At 44.9% G+C, this 20,308-nt stretch overlaps 2 protein-coding genes across 2 annotated transcripts; both read right to left on the bottom strand.

Moving 5' to 3' along the window:
- Positions 1-288: 288 nt before the first annotated feature.
- LOC120674761 lies at positions 289-1,683 on the bottom strand. The gene has a single exon (XM_039955890.1). It carries the CDS (start codon positions 1,681-1,683, stop codon positions 289-291), a length of 1,395 nt encoding a protein of 464 aa, XP_039811824.1.
- Positions 1,684-6,190: 4,507 nt separating this feature from the next.
- On the bottom strand, positions 6,191-7,729 carry LOC120674760. The gene has a single exon (XM_039955889.1). It carries the CDS (start codon positions 7,652-7,654, stop codon positions 6,191-6,193), a length of 1,464 nt encoding a protein of 487 aa, XP_039811823.1. The 5' UTR covers positions 7,655-7,729.
- Positions 7,730-20,308: the final 12,579 nt, after the last annotated feature.

The raw sequence follows: 20,308 nt of genomic DNA, 5'->3' as shown, positions 1-20,308 counted from the left end.
TAAACTAGACATGTAATCAAATATGCATAGTGGACACAAACTATATATTCATACAAAATATTCAGCACACATGAAGATGATGCAAGTATACAAAACTCATACATAAATTAAATAGGGCTCCATAACTTTTAAGAAAAGCACAGTTGTATTCCAATCACAGCTGAGAGCAAATCTCATTCTGTTACATCACAGCACAGTATACATATTGTGATTGTACTCAATAATCTTTTATTCAATATATGTCCCCCAATTCTCCCAACTCTTTTATTTTAGCCCGTTTGCAGAAACTCAATGCGCAAACCAGATTGGAGTTGGGCACTTGGTGGCTTGTTCCCAATTGAAGCGGCGGATGCAGCCTTTGATCTCCACCTCAATAGGTTTGTTGCCAACATATGTCTCCAATTCCTGCAGATTGTCAAATAGCATGATTTCCATTTTCCCTTCATGTTTCAGGAACGCCACAAAGTTTTTTGCCCCAAAAAGATTGGAGCACAGATGAGGCCAAGTTAAGCCTGGTTCATCCTTGTAATACACTCCCATGTCATTGCGATTGTATTGGTTATCATTTTTTGTTGCTGCCACTGATTCACCAAATGTAATGTCGTCCAAGAAAAAGATGCTCCCCGGTTTGATCTCACTGTTAGCAGGCAACTCAAAAGCCCTGGAACTGCAGCGCGCAAGGAAGAGAGCTCGACTACCCAAACTGTCAAGCTCCAGCCATGACAAGTCTAGGGTTTGATTTTGCAATTCGAACACCCTGAAGAGCATCGTCTGATGCGTGCCGTCACTTTTGGAGTAAGAGTAGTACCTGCGAACCATTAGCAAGTGCCCTCGTGACACCACTAGGTACCGGCTTGTGTAGACGTTGGCCGGCAGGGTAGGCATGTCATCCGTCGGCCACTGTACCCTGCACTTGTGCACCAGGATCTGTGTATCATCAACAAAGGATGCCACGAAGAGGGCATCCCAGTTGGTGATTAAGTAGAAGCTTGGCTTCAAATTACCTCCGACCTCGAAGTACACAACATCTTGGACGCCAGCGGGAATCGTCCACGGCACGGCCCAGTGCTGTGGCTGCGCTCCCAGCCAGCACATGGCGACGCTGGGTTGGTAGACGCCCTCCGTGATAGCGGCCGCGACGCAGTCTGGCGAGTTGGGCGCGTCGGAGAAGGCGATGGCGCGGACGGCCACGTCCTTTTCCGCCCGCTGCCTGATCAAGGGCTCGGGACCCTCACCCTCCAGCAGCTGGATTGCGCGTCGACGGCTCAGGGGGGCCAGCTTCTTGTTAGGAAGGGGAACCATCTCGCGGGACAAGAGATTGATGGCCACGTTCCCGCCGCTGGGGACGTGTCCGGTGGCGGCCACCCAGGCGCCGGGGTGGGATCCGCAGAGGCGCGCGCCCACGAGCTCGGTTGGCAGGTAGATCCGGCGAGTGGAGGCGGAAAGGATGCTGAACACGGTGGACGCGGCGGTTGCGGACGGGAATATGGCCCACGGGAGCTGAGCGGGCGGCGGCGCGTCGGAGAGACCCGCGGCACGCCTCCAGAGTGTGCAGACGGAAGCGAAGCTTCCACGGTCGGCGATGCAGGGAAGGCAGGAGAGGACGAGCACAAGGAAATCGAGAAACATCTCGTGGTCCAAGGACAAGGAGCGCCGGGCCACAGCCGCCGGTGGTGGCACCATTGGGGAATGGGGAGGAGCAGGGTGCGGTGGTGTGTCTGTGCTGGGGATTTTTTTTTTGCTAGGGCAAGAGACTGGAGCCCTGGATCTGCGGTGGTGATGTCTATTTAACCATTTCTTGAATGGGCCTTTGAAGCCTGAGCCCAGCCGTCATTTGCTTGGGCTGGTCGGTGCCACAGTCTGGTCGAATTCTCTGTGGAAAAGAAAATGACCCTACTTGCCAGTTGGAGTGAAGCATTCGCGTACTAGTGGAGCAATAAAACAGGGTAAGCAGAGCTAGCAAGCGCGTCAGCTTCCTGCAGATGAGTCCGATTTTACTTGAGTGTTATCAGAGTTTTATCAGAGTTTTTGTGTAGTCCACCATTGAGACTGATCCCATTACTTGAGTCGGGCGCCATTATTTTCATATGGATTCTCATACTCGAATGAGATTTGCCATACATAAAATAGATACAAACGACTTATTTTTTCTATGTTTGAGCCTAAGCTTTTCTATGCATGCATAAAATATGTGTACCCAACTTCTCGTCTGCATGTTTGAGGCCCAAGGGGCCGGGCCTGCACATAAGTAACAGGAAGTGTTAAAATGTTGGTCAATTGCTTGTATTTCCTCCATGAATTTAAACTTTTTGGTTGAATAAGTCAATGCGCATTTAGATTAATCATGGAGCATATCTGGCACTTCCAGACGAGTCGTGTGACCCTGGACCCTGGCCAAAAGACACATCATATTTCAGTCATCGGTCAAAGTGAGTAGGGAAAATTTAGATACACATAAAATTTTTATGTGTAAAATGGCGGCCTGGTGCAAGCGATAAAATTTTTATGTGTAAAAGGGCCGAAGCTGGGTTCCCCAACAATTCATGTGTGCAATGTTATATTAGGATTTTGTATGAATCTGGTATGGTACTAGAGTTTGGTCCGAATTTTGTGTATATATAAGTAAGAATACGTACACACACTAGTTCATAGAGTTTATGATTAATCTGTCCTCCTTAAGCCCTATATGTTTTACAGACAAGATTCATGTCTTATCTTTCAAGAAGTATTTATCTAAACCACATGCATGCAGCACCTCTACTTTGGTCACTTGTGAAATAAAAACAATAAGTGTATATAGGACTATCGGTAATGCCGGAGAAGCTGAACAGTGATCAAGTGGATGGTATGGACAGAAACTAAGTTTTCTTCAGCACAAGAGAATAACACAATTCCAAAAGTGTAAATAGATTAAAATATTTCCTGCTGTATGGTAGTGGCTATACAGACAATATGTCTCCATCGTAATCTAGCTGGATATTGATATTTATGAAAATAAAAGTGAGGTGACCATAAAAGTGTAAATTAACCCAGATATTAATTTCTGAAAGGCATCTTGATTTCATGCAATTGATAACTAAGGCGGATTCATATTTGAACTGAGCTTGCGTGCTCCCACAGAAGGTCCCACTTGTTTGAAAATCCTACCATTTCGCACTATCCAAATGCTTCACTTCATCAAGATGATCTGCATGCATGAACGACAGGTGAATTTTAAATTGGTACTAATATATAGCACAAGTATGCATACTTGTAGTCCATTGGCATTGCATCAAGCCTAAACAAAGGGCAATGGAAGAATAAATGTTCAACATATTCTTCTGCCTGGCGTTGAAGACCAGCAATTAATCGTGCATCATATGCAGGAATTTTGCATTAGGAATGCACTATGTGGAATAACCTGTGATATACCAGGGGGGAAACAAACTCTCCCAAAACAGAAGATGACAAAAATACAAACACTGAACTAACTAAAATATTCTCAGGTGAAGAACTAACTGAAAATGCACAATTAACATTCAGTTATTTAACTTTGAGTGCCTGATCAGTATTCCACAAGAACCTTATGTATATAAGTTGTCCAGAAACAGAATTTCGGAAACCTTATTTTTAATTGCTTCATGTTACAGATCAAGTATCCAGACATATAATAATCAAGATTTTACATAATCAGGTGGAGGAAATTATTTGATTTGAGAACAGTGTCGGGAAACATATACATTCCATTTCAGAAAATAACAATTCCAATGGCTAAGCTAAAGATACAGTATTGCAATTGTCAGGTCAATATGGTCCAATGGAAAAGCATGTTCAAGTTTCTGGCGATTAATTAAGTCACAAACTTCTAAAATAATATATTTCGACCCCATGATAGAAATCATCAATTAATAGCTGTAGAATATTTCCCTCTCTCCAAGACAGTGCCAAATCGTTGCATACTTCCTGCAGGTTGGGACTTAAATCACCTGACAAGGAATTGCTGGGAACTTATAAAATTATTGTAAACACATTGGTAAGTACATTTCCTTGAAGCTCGATATCTAACGAACCCCAGGCATGATTCAAAAAAATACCACCAATTTATGTAGCTTTAATTTCTAGGAAAAATTCAAAACCAATACAGTATCCAATACATTCCATGGCAAAATGAAATAAAGTACAAGCAATGATCTTAAGTTCAGTACTGAAGAATCTCGAAACAATAACATAATTGATGACATGGCTTAAGGGCATGAAATGCTTCACAGATTGAGAAGTTCAAATGAAAAATCCGTACAAGGTTTGATCAGTGTAGTTTCCATCAAAATAAATTGAGAAATGTTACTTCTTCTACCTGTTATCAATTGTGAATTTTGAAGTATATAGCATTTATTTTTTTCAAACATTGCCTTAATTTTTATGAAAGCATTGAATACGTGGGTGTGAATTGCAAATATTTGGATCACTTATAGGTTTTCAATAATGTTGATTACTGCAATAAATTTTGAAACTTCATACATTTTGGTCTTCAGTCGAAGTAATTTTGCCCAAGAATTAAAACTGACAATTATAAAGATAAAGTCAAATATATATAACTTAAGCTTTCAGTTTGATTTAGACCTATTGGAAATAAACTAGCACTCAATGAATTTCGACTGCATTATCGTATAGTTGAAAAATCCAAACAATTTATGTCATTAGGAGTTCACTGTCAATATGTTTTCAACTAAAGCACAATACTATAGTCTATACATACTGTAATAGTTTCTTCTTTTCTGTTTGCTTTGTCACTGCATACTGCAATATTCACAATTTCATTTTGGCTGCTGTGACGATGGAGTGAGGAACAGAGGGGCGCAGGGAAATGTGAAAAAACTAGAACTGCAAATGCTGAGTAAGCTAAGGGGTGGCAGAAGACAAAAACTGTTAATATTGACCTATATTGACAGCTGATTATTTCTAGTTTTCTGCCATCCCTAGGAAACATAGTTTGTTTTGATATCTGGCAAAATTCATGGGGGCGTCCAAAGACGACAGTATCACATTAGGGATATATTGTATTTGCATACAAATCAATGCTAAATCATTCTTGATTAGAGAAAATCATGTAAAGGGAACAAACAGTTCAGCATGAAATTTGTAGGTGAGAAATAGGACATATGATTGTATGAAAATTATAATGGGATTGAAAGATACCTAAAGAAATATAATGGATAACTAATCAGCTCCTATTCCTTTTTATGGGTGATCTAGTGCGACCTTTTTCTCTTAGACAATACTCCCTCCGTCCAAATGTTAGGAGCACCTAACCAAATTTTTTTTCCAAGAATTGGAGACGTCTAAGCATGGGAAACGATTTGCACATCGTCCCAAGCGCACACAGCTAGTCCCAGGCGATCAGCACCATGCCTCCGTTGGCTTAAATACCCCGTCCGTTCCCTCCCGTTAGTATCCAAACCGCCGTTGTGCACAGCATCCGTCGCGGAGCCTGCACTTCACCACGACGCTGTCATGTTGCTCCAAGCCACCCTGCCGCTGAGTAGCTCCAAGCTGCCGTGATTAATTGCAAGCGTGGCTCCGCCGCCCCCTCCTTGGTCACTGCGCACGACCGTAAATCGACTCCAATATTTGGACGGAGGGAGTATCACTGTTATTTTCATGATCACAAAGAAATTTTTCGAGAAGGTAACTTCAGTTTAGAAGAATTTAAAAGAAGACAACATGAGATATGCCTAATCAAAACTGTGAAGCCATATAATTTTATATGAAACTTATAGAAGGAAAGGGTTACAGCATGTATGATTTGATCATGCCAGTCAATATAACAAGGAAAGATGTGTATAGTCATTTCATATTGTACGTGGCTTCTCATAACTATATGTCTTTTTTTTTATGAAGTGATCACGAATTCTTCATATTTGACCATGCATGTAGTCAAAGAAGAGAAGGCCAACCAAGAAATTTCTGTATGCTAATGAAGCATACATATAGAATCAAATCAAGACGCAGTTTGCATAGCTGTATCAACTATTATAGGAGAAAAGACAATCATTTGCAGATCATTACAATCAATAAAACTCATCCGCTCTCCTACATCATATCATCATATCATAGTAAGACTCTTTATTCTGCTCAAAATGCTCTTATAGTTTTCTCCAAACCCACGACAGATTTATTTTAGCATCCATCACTGTAGACTATAGAGATAGGCTCAATGGAAAAACCAGATTGCTGGAGGGCATTTGGATGATGGCTCGAGCATGAAACGCTGGATAGTTCCTTTGATCTCCACTTCAACAGTTCTGTCCCCAACATATGCCCGTAATTCCTCCAAATTCTCAAATAGTTTGATTTCCAGTTCTCCTTCATGTTTTATGCAGGCCACAATTTTGTGTGCACCAAAAAGGGAGGAGCACGAGCCAGGGTGCAAGGTGGGAGCAATCAAACAAGGTGACTCTGGTTCTTGCATGGAATATACACCCATGTCCATGCAATTGTAGCGGCTGCTGTCCTGCATCTTCAGTGATTCATTGCACCCAACATCATCTATGAAGTAGATTCTCCCTTCTCTGATCCCACTGTTCTGAGGCAGCTCACAAGCTCTAGAACAACCTCGCCCCAGGAAGAGTGCTCGACCATCCAAGCGCTCAAGCTCCGCCCATGAATATATTTCGAAGCCGTGATGATTTAACTTGATTTGGCATTCGAACACCCTGAAAAGCAGGGTCTGGTGCACATCACTTCCAGACCAAGTGAAGTACCTGCGCACCATTAGCAACCTGCCTCGTGACACCACGAGGTACCGGATTATGTAGACGGAGTCCGGCAGGGTCGAGAACACGTCGTCGTCTTCTTGCCCTTGCACCTTGGACCAGTACCCGTGTAGAGCCCGGACATCACTGGTGCGCGCCACCGAGATGTCTTCTTTGTTGTTGATGAAGTGGAAGCCAGGCACCACGCCACCCTCGAAATACACTACATCTTCAATGCCGTAGAGGACGGCGCTCTTGGGCACAGTCCAGCGGGGTGTTCCATGCCCGTCGATTTGCAGGCGGCACAAGGCGATGCCGGGACGGTGGCCGCACGTCATGGCGGCTGCGACTGCGACGCAGCGTGCCGCGGACGAGGGTGCTGCTGAGACGAAGGTGATGGCACGAATGAGCACGTCCTCCTCCAACTGGCACCGCATCTGGAACATGGGATGACCCTCCAGATGAAATCCCGGTGGGCATAGAGTGCCTGGGCGGATGAGCTGCTGCTCGCTGGGAAGGGGAACCTTCTCGCGGACGCGGGAGAAGAGATTGGCGGCCATGTTGTTCCCACCGCCCGGAACGTGTGCGGCCGCCGCCAGCCAGCCGCCTGGGTGGGATCCGCACAGATGCGCGCCCGCGAGGTCGGCAGGGAGACGGATCCGGTGAGTTGTGCCTGAGAGGAGGCAGAACACGGTGGTGACCGCGCTGCCGATGGCCGGGGATCGGAAAACAAGCCACGGGATCTGAGCCGGTGGCGCCTCCTTTGAAAGACGTGCGACGGCGGACCTCCAGTGGCGGCAGACGGCGGCGAAGCTGGCGCGGTCGGCGATGCAGGGGAGGTGGAAGAGCACGAGAACGAGGAGATCCAGCGCCATGCTTTCCCAAGACCGGACTGCCGGCGCCGCCGGCGGTGGTGGAGACATCAAGCAGACTAGCAGAGAGAAGCAGCAAGCGGCTGCTGCGGTGTGTGGGTGTGAGGGGAATGAGTGATTAGGGGCTTAGGGCACAAAGACTGATGATTCGGATGCCTGGATATGCGGTGGATGTCTGTTTGACTATGGTTGGTTGGAATGGGCCTCGATCCCCGTGGGCTCCAATCATCATTTGCCCGAAGGGGGCCACATCCTCGCTCAGCCCATTTCCAATCTCCTGCTCTTCAGTATTTTTACAGTCTCAATGCTAAAATTATGAAAGTGTTATAATCATTAAATATTATGACACATCAACAAAAATATTGATTTGGCAAAGAAGCTAAGAAGAGAGAGAGCAGTCGGGTCATCACCATGAGACAGCGGTGGCGCTGTTCCCAAGTCCATGACACAGGCACGAAACTCCCACTGAGCCGACGGTTCCTCGGTTCATCCGGGATCGGCTGCTCCTCGCTTCGCCGCCAGCCCCATCCTCCGTGCTCGCACTGCTCCCGTGCTCACCCCTGCTGCTCCCATGCCTGGCCCCAAACCCCTTCACTCCCACGCCCAAATCCCTCTGCGCCGCTCCCAAATCCCAGCCCCGCGCGGCCGCGCCCTTCATCCGTCGCCACCGTCGCGCTCACTCCGTCGCTCCTGTGCCTGGCCCCAGATCCCCTTCTCTCCTGCGCCCAATCCCCCTTGCACCGATCCAAGTCCCAGCCCGCGCGGCCTCGCCCCACTTCTGCCGCCGTCGACGAGGAAGGGCGTCGTCTACATCTGCTGTCGCCGCTCCCAAGTTCATCTTATCTATGTTTTCTTTCTTTTCTTTTCTGTTTCGTCTTATCTAGTACTTCTGCATGTTGTCTCTTGCGATGCAACTCAGGTTAGCACAATGGCACATAATTTGTATGGAATTTTTTTATGCACACATGCTATTTGGTGGTTAGAAATTACTTGAATTTGTTCTTGAAATACAGGCATCTGCATCTTGTGGAGACTTCTGGAGCATATTTGGAACAAAAACGCTCTTCGTCAAAATATATCTTTAGTTTAAAAAATAAATTATATGTAATTATTTTCATATCTATGATTTTATTTTAACATTGTATAATCACTAAAGTTAAATGAACCATATCCTAGTATATTGTTTTACAAATGGTTACATAGTTTACATGGTACATTTGATCACACAATTATTGTATAATTTAATGATCTAATCTCTCTATGAAACTGTGCAATGACATTGTGCACTGAGAGAGGTGGTGTCATGGCAGTGTCATTCTGATGTGGCAGTCTTGGTAACTGTGCGATGACACTTCCCACTGAGACTGGCTTAATCGTTCTCTGCTTTTCGAAAGGCAATAACTAAGCATGTGTTTGGTTTCAAGATGTATTGAGTTCATCCCTATTATTTTTTACAACCCACGTAGTGTTTGGTTAGAGGGACCGATCTACTCTAATTTTTTTATTTGGTTGGGAGGGATTGAGAGGATTGGGATGGATGTCATTCTAACTCGGTTAGAATCAACTACTCATAGGACCCAGTGATCATTACGTTTCTTCATTTTCTCCATTGCCTGCTCTTGTTCTTCCTTGGCTTTGTGGCGGAACCACCCAAAACTACTGGGCCCGGGTGCACTGATCTTTGTTGCTAAGCAACTCTGACCCAAATTGGCACTCACCGGTAGTTCCTCGAGTGAAGCCTCGATAAAAGCCACGCTCTTCCAGGATCAGCAGACAACACTCACACGAGGGTGAGCCCAGAGATTACAACACAGAACATTTCATACATCTCAGAGTTTGCAGCGGAAAGGAAAATTTATTACAAACCATGTTCAGAGTAGCAAAGTACTACAGAAGTCCGAACTACACAAATTATTCAAGTGTTATAGTCTCAGCGGAAGCAATAAAACATCTAACGAAAGGAAGTGACGTATCAATAAAGCCCATACGAAAAGCGTCACTCAGTGGGAGGGTGGTCAGCACCAGCTGAAGGGCCATCCCACTCAACAGACCAGCCCGGAGGCAAGGTACACGGCCAAGTAAGACTTGCAAACAGATCTTCGAAGTTAGTACCTGAAAAACAGTGCCACAAGCAAGGCTGAGTATACTAATACTCAGCAAGACTGACCCGTCACCGGATATAACATAGTCCGATAACTAGACATGCAAGGCTTTTTGGTTTGTGGGGTTTGTTTTGCCAAAAATGCCACTAAGAGTTGGTCCTTATTTTCAGATTTTATCTAGCCATCTTCTAGTTGGATTAACCGTTCTAAATTTGCATCTAACTCTACACAAACATGGTAGAGCAACCATTTAATCAACCAGCAGTATTATCATCATCATGTTCCACTTGTTACTCTATGTGACCGAAATCATTAAGCAGTCTCATGCCGTGAGAGGCGGACGATTCTGAATCGGATTTCAACCTGGCCAGGGGAACCTAGACCACACGTATGGGAACCAAGTCACCCACACAACATTTCCCCTTTCTTTCCAGTCCGTGGATCCGGAACACCCTCCCCGACTACAGAGCCCGACGTCTCTGCACCCGTACGTCCGGACAAAAAAAAAACCTACTTCTACCAAGAGGGTGCGAGATCGTTCCACTCGCTGGTCCAATCAGGTACTTCAGCTTACCGATTACCATATTTCTCGGCATGTGGCTAGTACTTTCAAACGCTTAACGAAATGAGCCACACACCGCGACCTTAGCCATTTTGCCTACACCAGCGGGGTATCACAACTACACAACCCCGCCCGTTGTCCTTATATTTCAGCAGGAATTAAAGTCAGTAAAATTCGTATATGCTCGCGAGAGGCAGGAAACCCCTCGACTTCTACCGTACCTAGTTAGCGGGGCAACTAGTCGAGAAAAAGATCCGGATAACAACCATAGGTACCTAGGGATCATGCACCTAAGGTTTTCGATCAACTCCTAGAAAACGTAAATGCGCAATAAAATTATTACAACATACACAAATAGTAAGATGAATATAATGCGTAAAATAATGGGATTATGCACCGGGGCTTGCCTTCTTGGGCACTGTTCAAAACTAGCCTTGGGCTCTTCCGAACATTGGTTCGGGTCTTGTTTCAAGTCAGTAAAATTAAGGGAGACACTCTCCGGAGTGGTAGTATTCGCGGGCACCAACTCGTAATCACCGTCGAGTAGATTTACCATTTCTATATGCATGCAGAAATGATATTGTTACAACATGATATAACATATTTCTTTCCTTCACTATAAAGTTGTAGTCCAGTATAGCATGTGTTTGTTGTGGTGGTCTTAGTTAACTTTATTTTTTTCTGGGCAATCGTTTATAGAGTAGTTTTTAAACTCACTTTACTTCATAAAAGAGTTGTGTGGTTTGGTTTTCATTTTTAATCATTAAAACATAGCATGCTTTCACTATTTCATAACAACAAATTTACTGATGAGCTAGTGATGAAAAATTAATGTAACACAGATCCGAATTTAAGCATTCATTTATAAATTTCAGCATCTAACCGTAAAGCAATTAACCATAACAAGGCATGTAAGTAGATTACTCTAGTTGCTTTACCTTTTTGCACAGAAAGTTTGACATGGGTTCTGGTTCTACAAATTTTATGGGAGCATCTACCAAGAATCTACTCAGTACTGTAATTTTTCCAGATTTTATCTACTCATATAAACGGAGTTATAAAATTAACAAAAGCAACATGCTAGCATTAAGAATAAATTCCACAGGGAGTTCTGCACAGGTTATGTTTCTCAAAATTTTACCAGAGTCTAAACATGAACTAAACATGCTTCAGTAAAATTTTCAGGCATTATTTCTGGAATATGAATTACTCATGCATTAAACTATATATGAACATGCATATTCATTTGGATTTTAATATGACTAGTAATGCATGTGAAACTTTTACCATAGCTAGAACTCATTCAAACTAGTAACATATCCAAATATGAATACCAGATATAACATATTTCTTCCAGAACAAAAATAGCAAAACTAAACATGATATCTCAAGCATGGATTATAACTGTAAGAATATTCAGTAAATGGTGCTCAAACTTTGTAGTCATGTTCACATGACTAAAACAAGGTTTCAGAAATAAAACTAGATTTTTCTAAGCAAAGGAACTATATATCACAAATAAAGCCTACTTATCAAGCATTAACTCAAATATATAGTTAATTAGTTCAATAATTTCTCAAACTTTTACAACAGTAATGATTTAGTAACATTCATAAACAGAAAAAGTTTCATACACAGATCACTAACAGTTCTACCAGAATTAATACATGAGCAATACTAATAGATTTAGGAATCTTGATCATTTGAGCAAGCAAAAGATTTCAAACAGAGCTCATATTTTTACCAGGTTCTTATAACAGTACTAAGTTCAACATATCCAAAAATAAAGCATAGTTGCTGAACCAAACTCCTAGAACATTTATGTGCCATTTAAACTAGTCTTTTTCTTAGATTAAAATAACAGCAAAATATGAACGTGTGACTGTAACAAAAGTTGTAGTTCTTGTTTCAAGGATTCCAAAACATTTTAGTTTGCATTTTTCTGATTTCTATACGATTTTCTAGGTATTTTTGAAGTTTGCTGTTTTGAGGTTTAAGCACATTTTGCAGATTAGTCCTTGGAAGTTTTGGTTCTTCTCAAATGAGGTCCCTGGCGGAACTTCAGAACAGAGCAGGGAACGGAAGCGGCGTTTCCCGGCGAGGGGATGGCCGGCGGCTAGGGGAAAGTGGGGGGAAAGGGAGAGGGGTTCACGTGCTACCTTCCGGTGGTCTTGGGTCGAGCGGAGGTGGTCCGTAGTGGCGGCTCCACGGAGAGGGGCGGACGGCGGCGGGTCTGGTCACCGGCGTTCATGTTCCGGTGAGGGAATGAGGTTGCGGACGGGTCGGAGAGCTTCAGGAGGCCGAGGAGCTTCCGTTCTATGGGTTGGTTCGTGTGGAGGAAGGCCGGAGATGGGGGTTCATCGTTGGGAGGATCCCGCCGGCGATACTGGGCGGCGGCGGCGCTCCTAGGCGAGTCTGGTGGCTCTGGGCACTTGAGTATGCGCTGGAGAGGACCAGTGTGAGGTGAGGCAGGTCGGGGTTTGCTCGGATTGGACAATGGGGTCGCGAGGCGATGGCTCCACGGTGGAGCTTGGGTAGCGGCGCTAATGGCAGGCCGCCGGGCGGGCTCACGCACGAAAGGGTGAGCTGTGCCTTTTATAGGCAAGGGAGGAGGGGGAGGTCAAGTTGGGGGCGAATTTGCCGGGGAGGACGGTGCTGGGGGAGGCGCGCACGGTCGTGGCAGCTCGGCCGGCCATGGTGGTCGCCGTGGCGAGCACAGGAAGGGTGGGGGGCGCGTGGCGAGCTCGGGTGCTGCCAGGGAAGGCTGGGTTCAAGCAAACCAGGGGCGCGGGAGCGGTTTGGAGCTGGGGCACGACGCGTGGGCGGCCAGGTGGCCGGCGCCGGCATACGGACGCCGCCGTAGGCGCGGTTCAGGAAGAAGCAGAGGTAGGAGATGAAGGCAGGGCAATTTCGTAAATAAACCGAAGTTCCAAAATCAGTTATGTAATTTCAAATTTTCTCCCTTATCTTGACCTCAAATGAAAAAGTGTTGAATACGACTTTTGCTCAGTTTTTCGAGATCTACAACTTTTGTGTTATGCACTTTTTCATTAGAGCAATGGTTTGAGAGTTATTTAATTATTTCAAAAACTGCCATTTAAAGTACTTATCATTTCATGTGAATTTTGGCACTTTTACTCCTAGGCTTCAACTAGGTTTTTGTTTAACATGATGTGGTGAATATGTCTATTTATTTTTATATGCATGTTTGCATTGTTTTGCAAGTTATTTCAACTGCCTTGCTACTAGAATTTGAACTCCTTTTTATTTAATTTGTTTGAATTAGTAGCTCTTCACAAATCAAGGAATGGTTCCAATAATCATTTCAACTGATGGTTTTTCCAGTTTAAATTTGATTTGCATAGAAAGTTTATAGATCATTATGAAAGGTTTATTTTATTGTCTTATTACCACACATGTTAAGCCTAGTTTAAAAGTGTACCAATTATTGTTTTTCAAACACATTGCACTCAAACACATGCACACATACATCTACACACAAGTTTGCAAAAACTAGACATAGGGTTCTTATCTAAGTTTTCTTAGCTCATTTGTGTGTGAAGTTATGTTAATTGGCTGGCTTTGGTTAAACTGACACCAGAGGTGTCACAGGCTTGATCGTTCCTCTGCTGCTCGCCTGCTCCCTACCTCCACCGGGAGTTGGCCGCCCTGCCCTATACTCGCCCTCGATGCACCAGCCTCATTTGTGCGCCGCCTCACCCGCCTGCCCAACGCCGGCCGCCGCATGCCTGCTCCCCTCTCCGCCTTCTCCTCACAACATCCCCTAGCTTGCTCCCACCGGGCGTCCTCTATTTAACGCCCAACTTTGCCGAGCTCGAGCTCGCCCCCGCCCTGACGAGCCGCCCCTCCGCAGGAGCAAGCCCGAGCTCGCCCCGATGAGCCGCTCCTCTGCAGGAGCACAAGCTCTCCCCAATGCGTCGCCCCTCCACCTGAGCCCAAGCTCCCCCTACCATGCCTCGCTCTTCTCGCACACCACTGCAGCTGCAAGAGCGGGCCGAGAGCTCGGCCGCCGCCCGTCCGTCCTCCGGTCACTCCACGCTGCCTCCACCCAGCGTCGCCTCATACAGACACCTCTTGCCCTCCTTGCCCATGGGCATGTCACCACAACCCCGCCTCTTTCCTCGCATGCCGCTGACCGGTACGCCCAGATGGTCTGATCGGTCTAGGCTCTGTAGATGGTCTGGCATGGACCGACCGATCTGACTGGTGGGTCTGACCGGTCTTAACAGTCTATGAGGAGTCTGAGTGCAAATAAGGATTTTTTTTAGATTTAGATCTGTAAACATGATTTCTTGTGGGGTAAGTCCTCCCCACTCTAAAAATATAAAGGATCACGGCGCCTCCCCACTCTAAAAATATAAAGGATCACGGCGGACTGAGAAATCTGATCGATTAAAAACAAATACAACTACTACTTTTATCTTCTTTTTCCTTTTTCTCAAACCCTAGCTTTTCCAACCTCCATCTACTATTCTTCCTTCATCTCTGTGATGTTCGAAGGCATTTTAGGTGGCCTGCCAATCCTAGAACAACCATACGCACGCTTGCCCTGATGGGGTCCCTCCCAAACGAGCATTCGTCGGGGTTCACTGGTTTTCCAGGTGAACCGGTCTGACTAGTCCCCTTGACAGGTCTGACCGCCCCACGTAGGAAGTGTTGCATCGAGCCCTTCCTCGCTGTTGACGCAAAAATCAACACACGAAAGCCTGAGGGTCCTGTTCACCATGCTCAGACTCTAAACCTTCAAACCGAGGCATGCCAATCAGTTTGACCACTCAACTGACAAGGCGAAGATAATTTTTCTTAAGGTCAAAGGGGATCGGCCGATCAGGCCGATTTTATCCTGGCACCGGTAACGATGATGATGTAGCCAAATAAAGTATGATAAATAAATAATCGGCCATAAAGCTGATTTCAGCATCCTAATGTGCTTAGCAACTCGTCGGCTAATCAAATCCATAAGATTGATAACAATAAAGCATGAAAACTGTCAAATAGCAAGCCAACAGGAAATAGAGTGCCATTGGGCTTTCGATCTACTATGAACAAGACCATAAGGTAGTCAATGATGCTTCGACTAGCATTACCATCGGTATTTCTAGATGAAATGATAGCGATGCGCCTGGAAGTTGCAATCTAGAAATACTACTATCAAAAGATTAATCTAACTTCATCAGCCAATAGATTTATCCACAATAGAACTCGTTCCCAACAACACTTGAGAAGTAGCCAAGATTAAGATGCAATAGTCTATTGAACAATCTATCGTCTATTTTATCAAGATAAAGCTAATTAAAACAATCTGAATAATAAGATGATAAATCAAAGATAAATCAGCCGATGCGATCTTACTCAAAACTAGGATAATTGTGATTCTACCACATCTAGCAAGAGATAACGCTCACAAGTTAGGGCAAAATTGATAACTGGTGAATACCGTAGATCCAGACAGAAGCGAATGTGTCGTCGGCCGAACATCCAAGATACTCGATAACTGGTGGATAAGAACCAGATTCAATGACAGCGATGCACCCGGAAGTTGAGATCTGGGATACTCGGTAACTCGTAGGCGAATCTAGACAAAAGCGATGCGCCGGTGGTTAAAGCCTAGAACTCCTGGTAGACGAAGACCACGGCGAGCTGGAGATCGAAGCGATGCAGCCCAGCATGCTGAAGAACTCATCAAAAATCTACATTACTCCTACTCCTAGGGTAGAAATGTAAAAGTACTTGAGAAAGTAAATTGCTTTATATTGGTCGTGTGACAAAATTTACAATGACCGTCATCCCTTTATATTTGTAGGGGCGGCTCGGATCTCACGCAGAAGACTTGCCTAAACCAACTATGATTTGACTACCTTAATTAATACCTAAACAATAGAAATGATGCTTACGTGATACATGGACTCCGAACCCCATGCATGTGCAGAGTCCTCATCGATGAAGCTTCTCTATCTGACTTGCCCATGAAGAAGCAATCTTTGCTTACGTGATCAATTTGGACTAGTCCTTCTCATGCGGCAACTCACCCTTATTTTATTTAATTATCTTGCCATGCACATGCTACCCCTGGGCTTCTTGCATGTGAAGCCTCTTTTGCCGTGACTTGCCTCCTTAAACAATAATAAAATAATCCGGCCAGGTGCTAACCACACTTGATTAATCGAGAGCTCTCCACGAGATAAAACCACATACGTGCATGCAAGTACTATTAGCTTTCACCTCTTCACATGTGAACTCCATATACTTTCATGCTTCAAGCTCTGTCGGCAACTTCAAAAGCATATCGGCTTCCAAATTGGTACTCAGCCCAAGTACACCAACAACCGATTGCTTCACGATTCAGATTACATCGGATTTACCAAAATCCGGTGTCAACACTCACGCCGCATGTGCTAGTGTGATCTTGTGTTGACCCGTAAAAGGCATCAACACATTTTTGGCGACTCTGCTGGGGAAGAAAGATCTTGGTTACAAAAACCGATCTAATAATCTGCACCGAAGAAGATGGGCTCCAACACTGAGATTGACAAAGACAACATCATTGAAGCAACAGCCGATCATATTCCTAAAGACATTCACCAGATCCTGGAGGAGCGTGAGAAGAAGCATGATGAAGCATATCTGAAGGCGGTGCTTGCAAGCATCTAGGTCGATCGATGAGGCAAAGTCACCAAGATCAAGGAGAACGACTTCGCTTCTATCTCCATGGATGTTGCTAACCACACTTGATTAATCGAGAGCTCTCCACGAGATAATACCCATTGTTAGTGACTCATCTTCTGGTGTTACTCTTGGTCAAGTTAAGAAGTTGCTAGCTAGCGTGATGTTCATTGCGTTAATTGGCTTAGCTCTACAGAAAGATAAGCAGATAGTAAAAAATTAGAGATATCCAGTGAATCCCATCTGTTTCTGTTGTTGCTACTTTTGAAGTTTATGCTCCTCAACCATTGGCATCATCTCCTGTGAGTCAACCTCAACATGAAATGCTGATCCCATTATGAGTATTCCTAGTTCAGTCAGCCGAACAAATGAGCTCGTTCCACACATGTCACAAGTACCCCCAGGAGCTCTATGCCATCTATCGGTCCTATCTCAGATGAGATATTCGATCGATATGTGTAGCGTTTGATGAGGACATCCTCCACTATTACCCGCTGGCAAAGACGCCACAAAAAAGGGGCCAAGTGGCCTAGTTGTAGTCGAGCGGCGACCGTGTGAGCCTCTAAATAATCCCACCTTGCTTAGCTTGGGAGGTGGAAGCCACCTTAAAAGAGAGAGCCACCCTTCTCCTATCGGACTAGTCTTTTAGGGAGATTGGGCCTTTCCCTGAGTGGGTGTGCCTAAGAATTGTTGGGGTCTGGGCAACCTTAATTTATTGGGCCTCGGCCAACCCCACTTGGACCGGATGTATCATTTGGTATCAAAGCTGGGCCCTTGTTTAAGGGGGTGGGAATGTTGAGGACATCCTCCACTATTACCCGCTGGAAAAGACACAACAAAAAAGGGGCCAAGTGGCCCAGTTGTAGTCAAGCGGCGACCGTGTGAGCCTCTAAATATTCCCACCTTGCTTAGCTTTGGAGGAGGAAGTCACCTTAAAAGAGAGAGCCACCCTTCCCCTATCGGACTAGTCTTTTAGGGAGATTGGGACTTTCCCTGAGAGGGTGGGCCTAAGAACTGTTGGGGTCCGGGCAACCTTAATTTATTGGGCCTCGGCCAACCCCACCTGGGCTGGATTCATCAGCGTTGGTAAAATCTGCAGAGACCTGTCGGATCGACTACCCGTTGCAGCGTCCGGTCCGACCAGTCCGACCGGTTATATTGTTCCAAATCAGCACGAAGTATCTACATCCATACAGTCAAATCTTCGAGTAATTTTGATAAAGTACTTGCTGAGTATAAGAATGATTTGGCTAATTTGCTTAGAGAAAAATTTGTAGTGGATGTTAGAGGTAAAACTCGTGCATATCAAAAGCCGTATCCTACTTCGTTTGATTCAGTTTCATATTCTGCTGGTTTTAAGTTGCTTGAATTTGTTAAATTCAGTGGGGAAGATAGTAAAAGTACTTTTGAGCATATTAGTCAATATCTTTCCCAACTAGGAGAAGTTGGTTTTGTAAATGAGTTGAAAGTGCACTTGTTTTCTTTATCTTTAACGGGAACCACTTTCTCATGGTTTTCTTCTTTGGCACCTAACTCTATTAGCTCATGAGAACAATTAGAGTAGAAGTTTCATGAGCACTTTTTCTGTGGGCACAATGAGCTTAAAATATCTCACTTGACATCAGTTAGACATATGCATGATGAATTTGTCAATGATTACATAAGAAGATTCCATGATAAAAAACACCGATGTTTTAGTGTGAACATTGCTTAAAAAGATTTAGCAGATTTGGCATTTAGTGGGTTATGCTCTCATATCAAAGAATCACTAGTACAGAACCTCTTTTCTATGACAAACAGTTTTCGTCATGGATAACACCGTTTTCGTCACAGAAAGTGTTTTGTGACGAATTAATGACGAATTTGAAATCGTCACTGTGGGAGCGTCACATTTGATTTTTCGTGACGAATCGACCAAATTCGAAATAGAACTGTTTTTTTCAGTGACGAACAGGTTATTCGTCGTGGAACTGCTTTCCTTCTATGACTAATGCAAATCGTCATTAATTTCGTCATGGAAGGCACTGCCACGTGGCACGCGCCACGCTGGCAGCTGACGTGGCGTCGTGCCATGCTGGCAGCTGATGTGGCGCCGTGCCACGCTGGCAGCTGATGTCACGAGCTGCCACGCTGGCAGAGCCATGTGTCGCCTTCCCGGGATGCCATGTGTCTGCTTCCAGCGGCACCACGTGTCGTCTTATGGTCGCGCCACGTGTTGTGTTCTGGTGGCGCCATGTGTCTACTTCAGGTCGAGCCATGTGTTCTATTCTAGTCTAGCCACTTGTCCTGTTCTTTTTGCGCCATGTGTTGTATTCTGGTCGCGCCACATGTTGTATTTTGGTCGTGCCACGTGTCGCTTTCTGTTCGCTCCATGTGGTAGCTTCTGGTTGCTCCACGTGGACGCTTCCTGTTGCGACACGTGTCTGCTTCTGATTGCACCACACAAAGGCAATTCATAAAGATGTACAGAATAACAGATACCAAAATATAGCACAGAATAACAGCTGATCATGTCTGGTTCATCACACAAACACTATTCATCATAGAGTTGAAACACTATTCATCACAAAGTTCACACAGGCACCAAGTGCTTCACCCAGAACCCACCGACCGTGACCCAGCACCCACCAGACACAAGTTCACCATACACCCATCACCAGAGAAGTTCACCAGAAAAAATCCAACCCACCAGACTGCAGCTCATCAAACTGAAGGACCACTGTTGGCACCACTGTTGATCATAAAAAACCGGCGCATCAGTGCATTGGTTTCCTCTGTCGCCTTCTTGTTCTCTTCCACTTGCCGCTTGTATTCTTCCAACTCTCTTCGGGTCTTCTCAAGCGCTTGCTCCGTGCTATGAGATTTTTGCTTCAGCACAATCATTTCCTCTTGGAGAAGTGCAGAACCTTGTCTTTCAGCTGATAGCTGTGCCTCGAGCGCCCTTTCTTTGGCTGTGGGTGCTTTTGTCGGGCTTATGGGCTACACACCAATGTTCTTCAGGAAGATGTTGCTGCTATTCTTGGGGAGCACCTTGGAGACAACCTCTGCACTTGAGACTACTGCATTGCCTTCGGCAGGAGGCATGGCCTTAAGGGCTTCCATGTCAGCCTGACATAATCCAAAACCAAATGCCAATAAGCTGGCTGCTATTCAATGTAGGAACGAATAGTTAAAATGCACCAATGCCAACAAATCATAAGTAACGTAGCAGTAGCAGCAATGGCATACAGAACTGAAGGAAATACTAACAACAAATCAAATTATGCTACAACCATAAAATAGTCCATTTACCTAGCAAACGACTGTGCTAGCCTAAAAAGACTCACAGATTTACCAAATGCAGCACTATGAGATATT

The sequence above is a fragment of the Panicum virgatum genome, chromosome 5N (genome assembly GCF_016808335.1).
Source record: "Panicum virgatum strain AP13 chromosome 5N, P.virgatum_v5, whole genome shotgun sequence".
Taxonomy (NCBI): Eukaryota; Viridiplantae; Streptophyta; class Magnoliopsida; order Poales; family Poaceae; genus Panicum; species Panicum virgatum.
The sequence above is the reverse complement of the archived record's forward strand: the minus strand, read 5'-3'. Positions and strand labels throughout refer to the sequence as shown.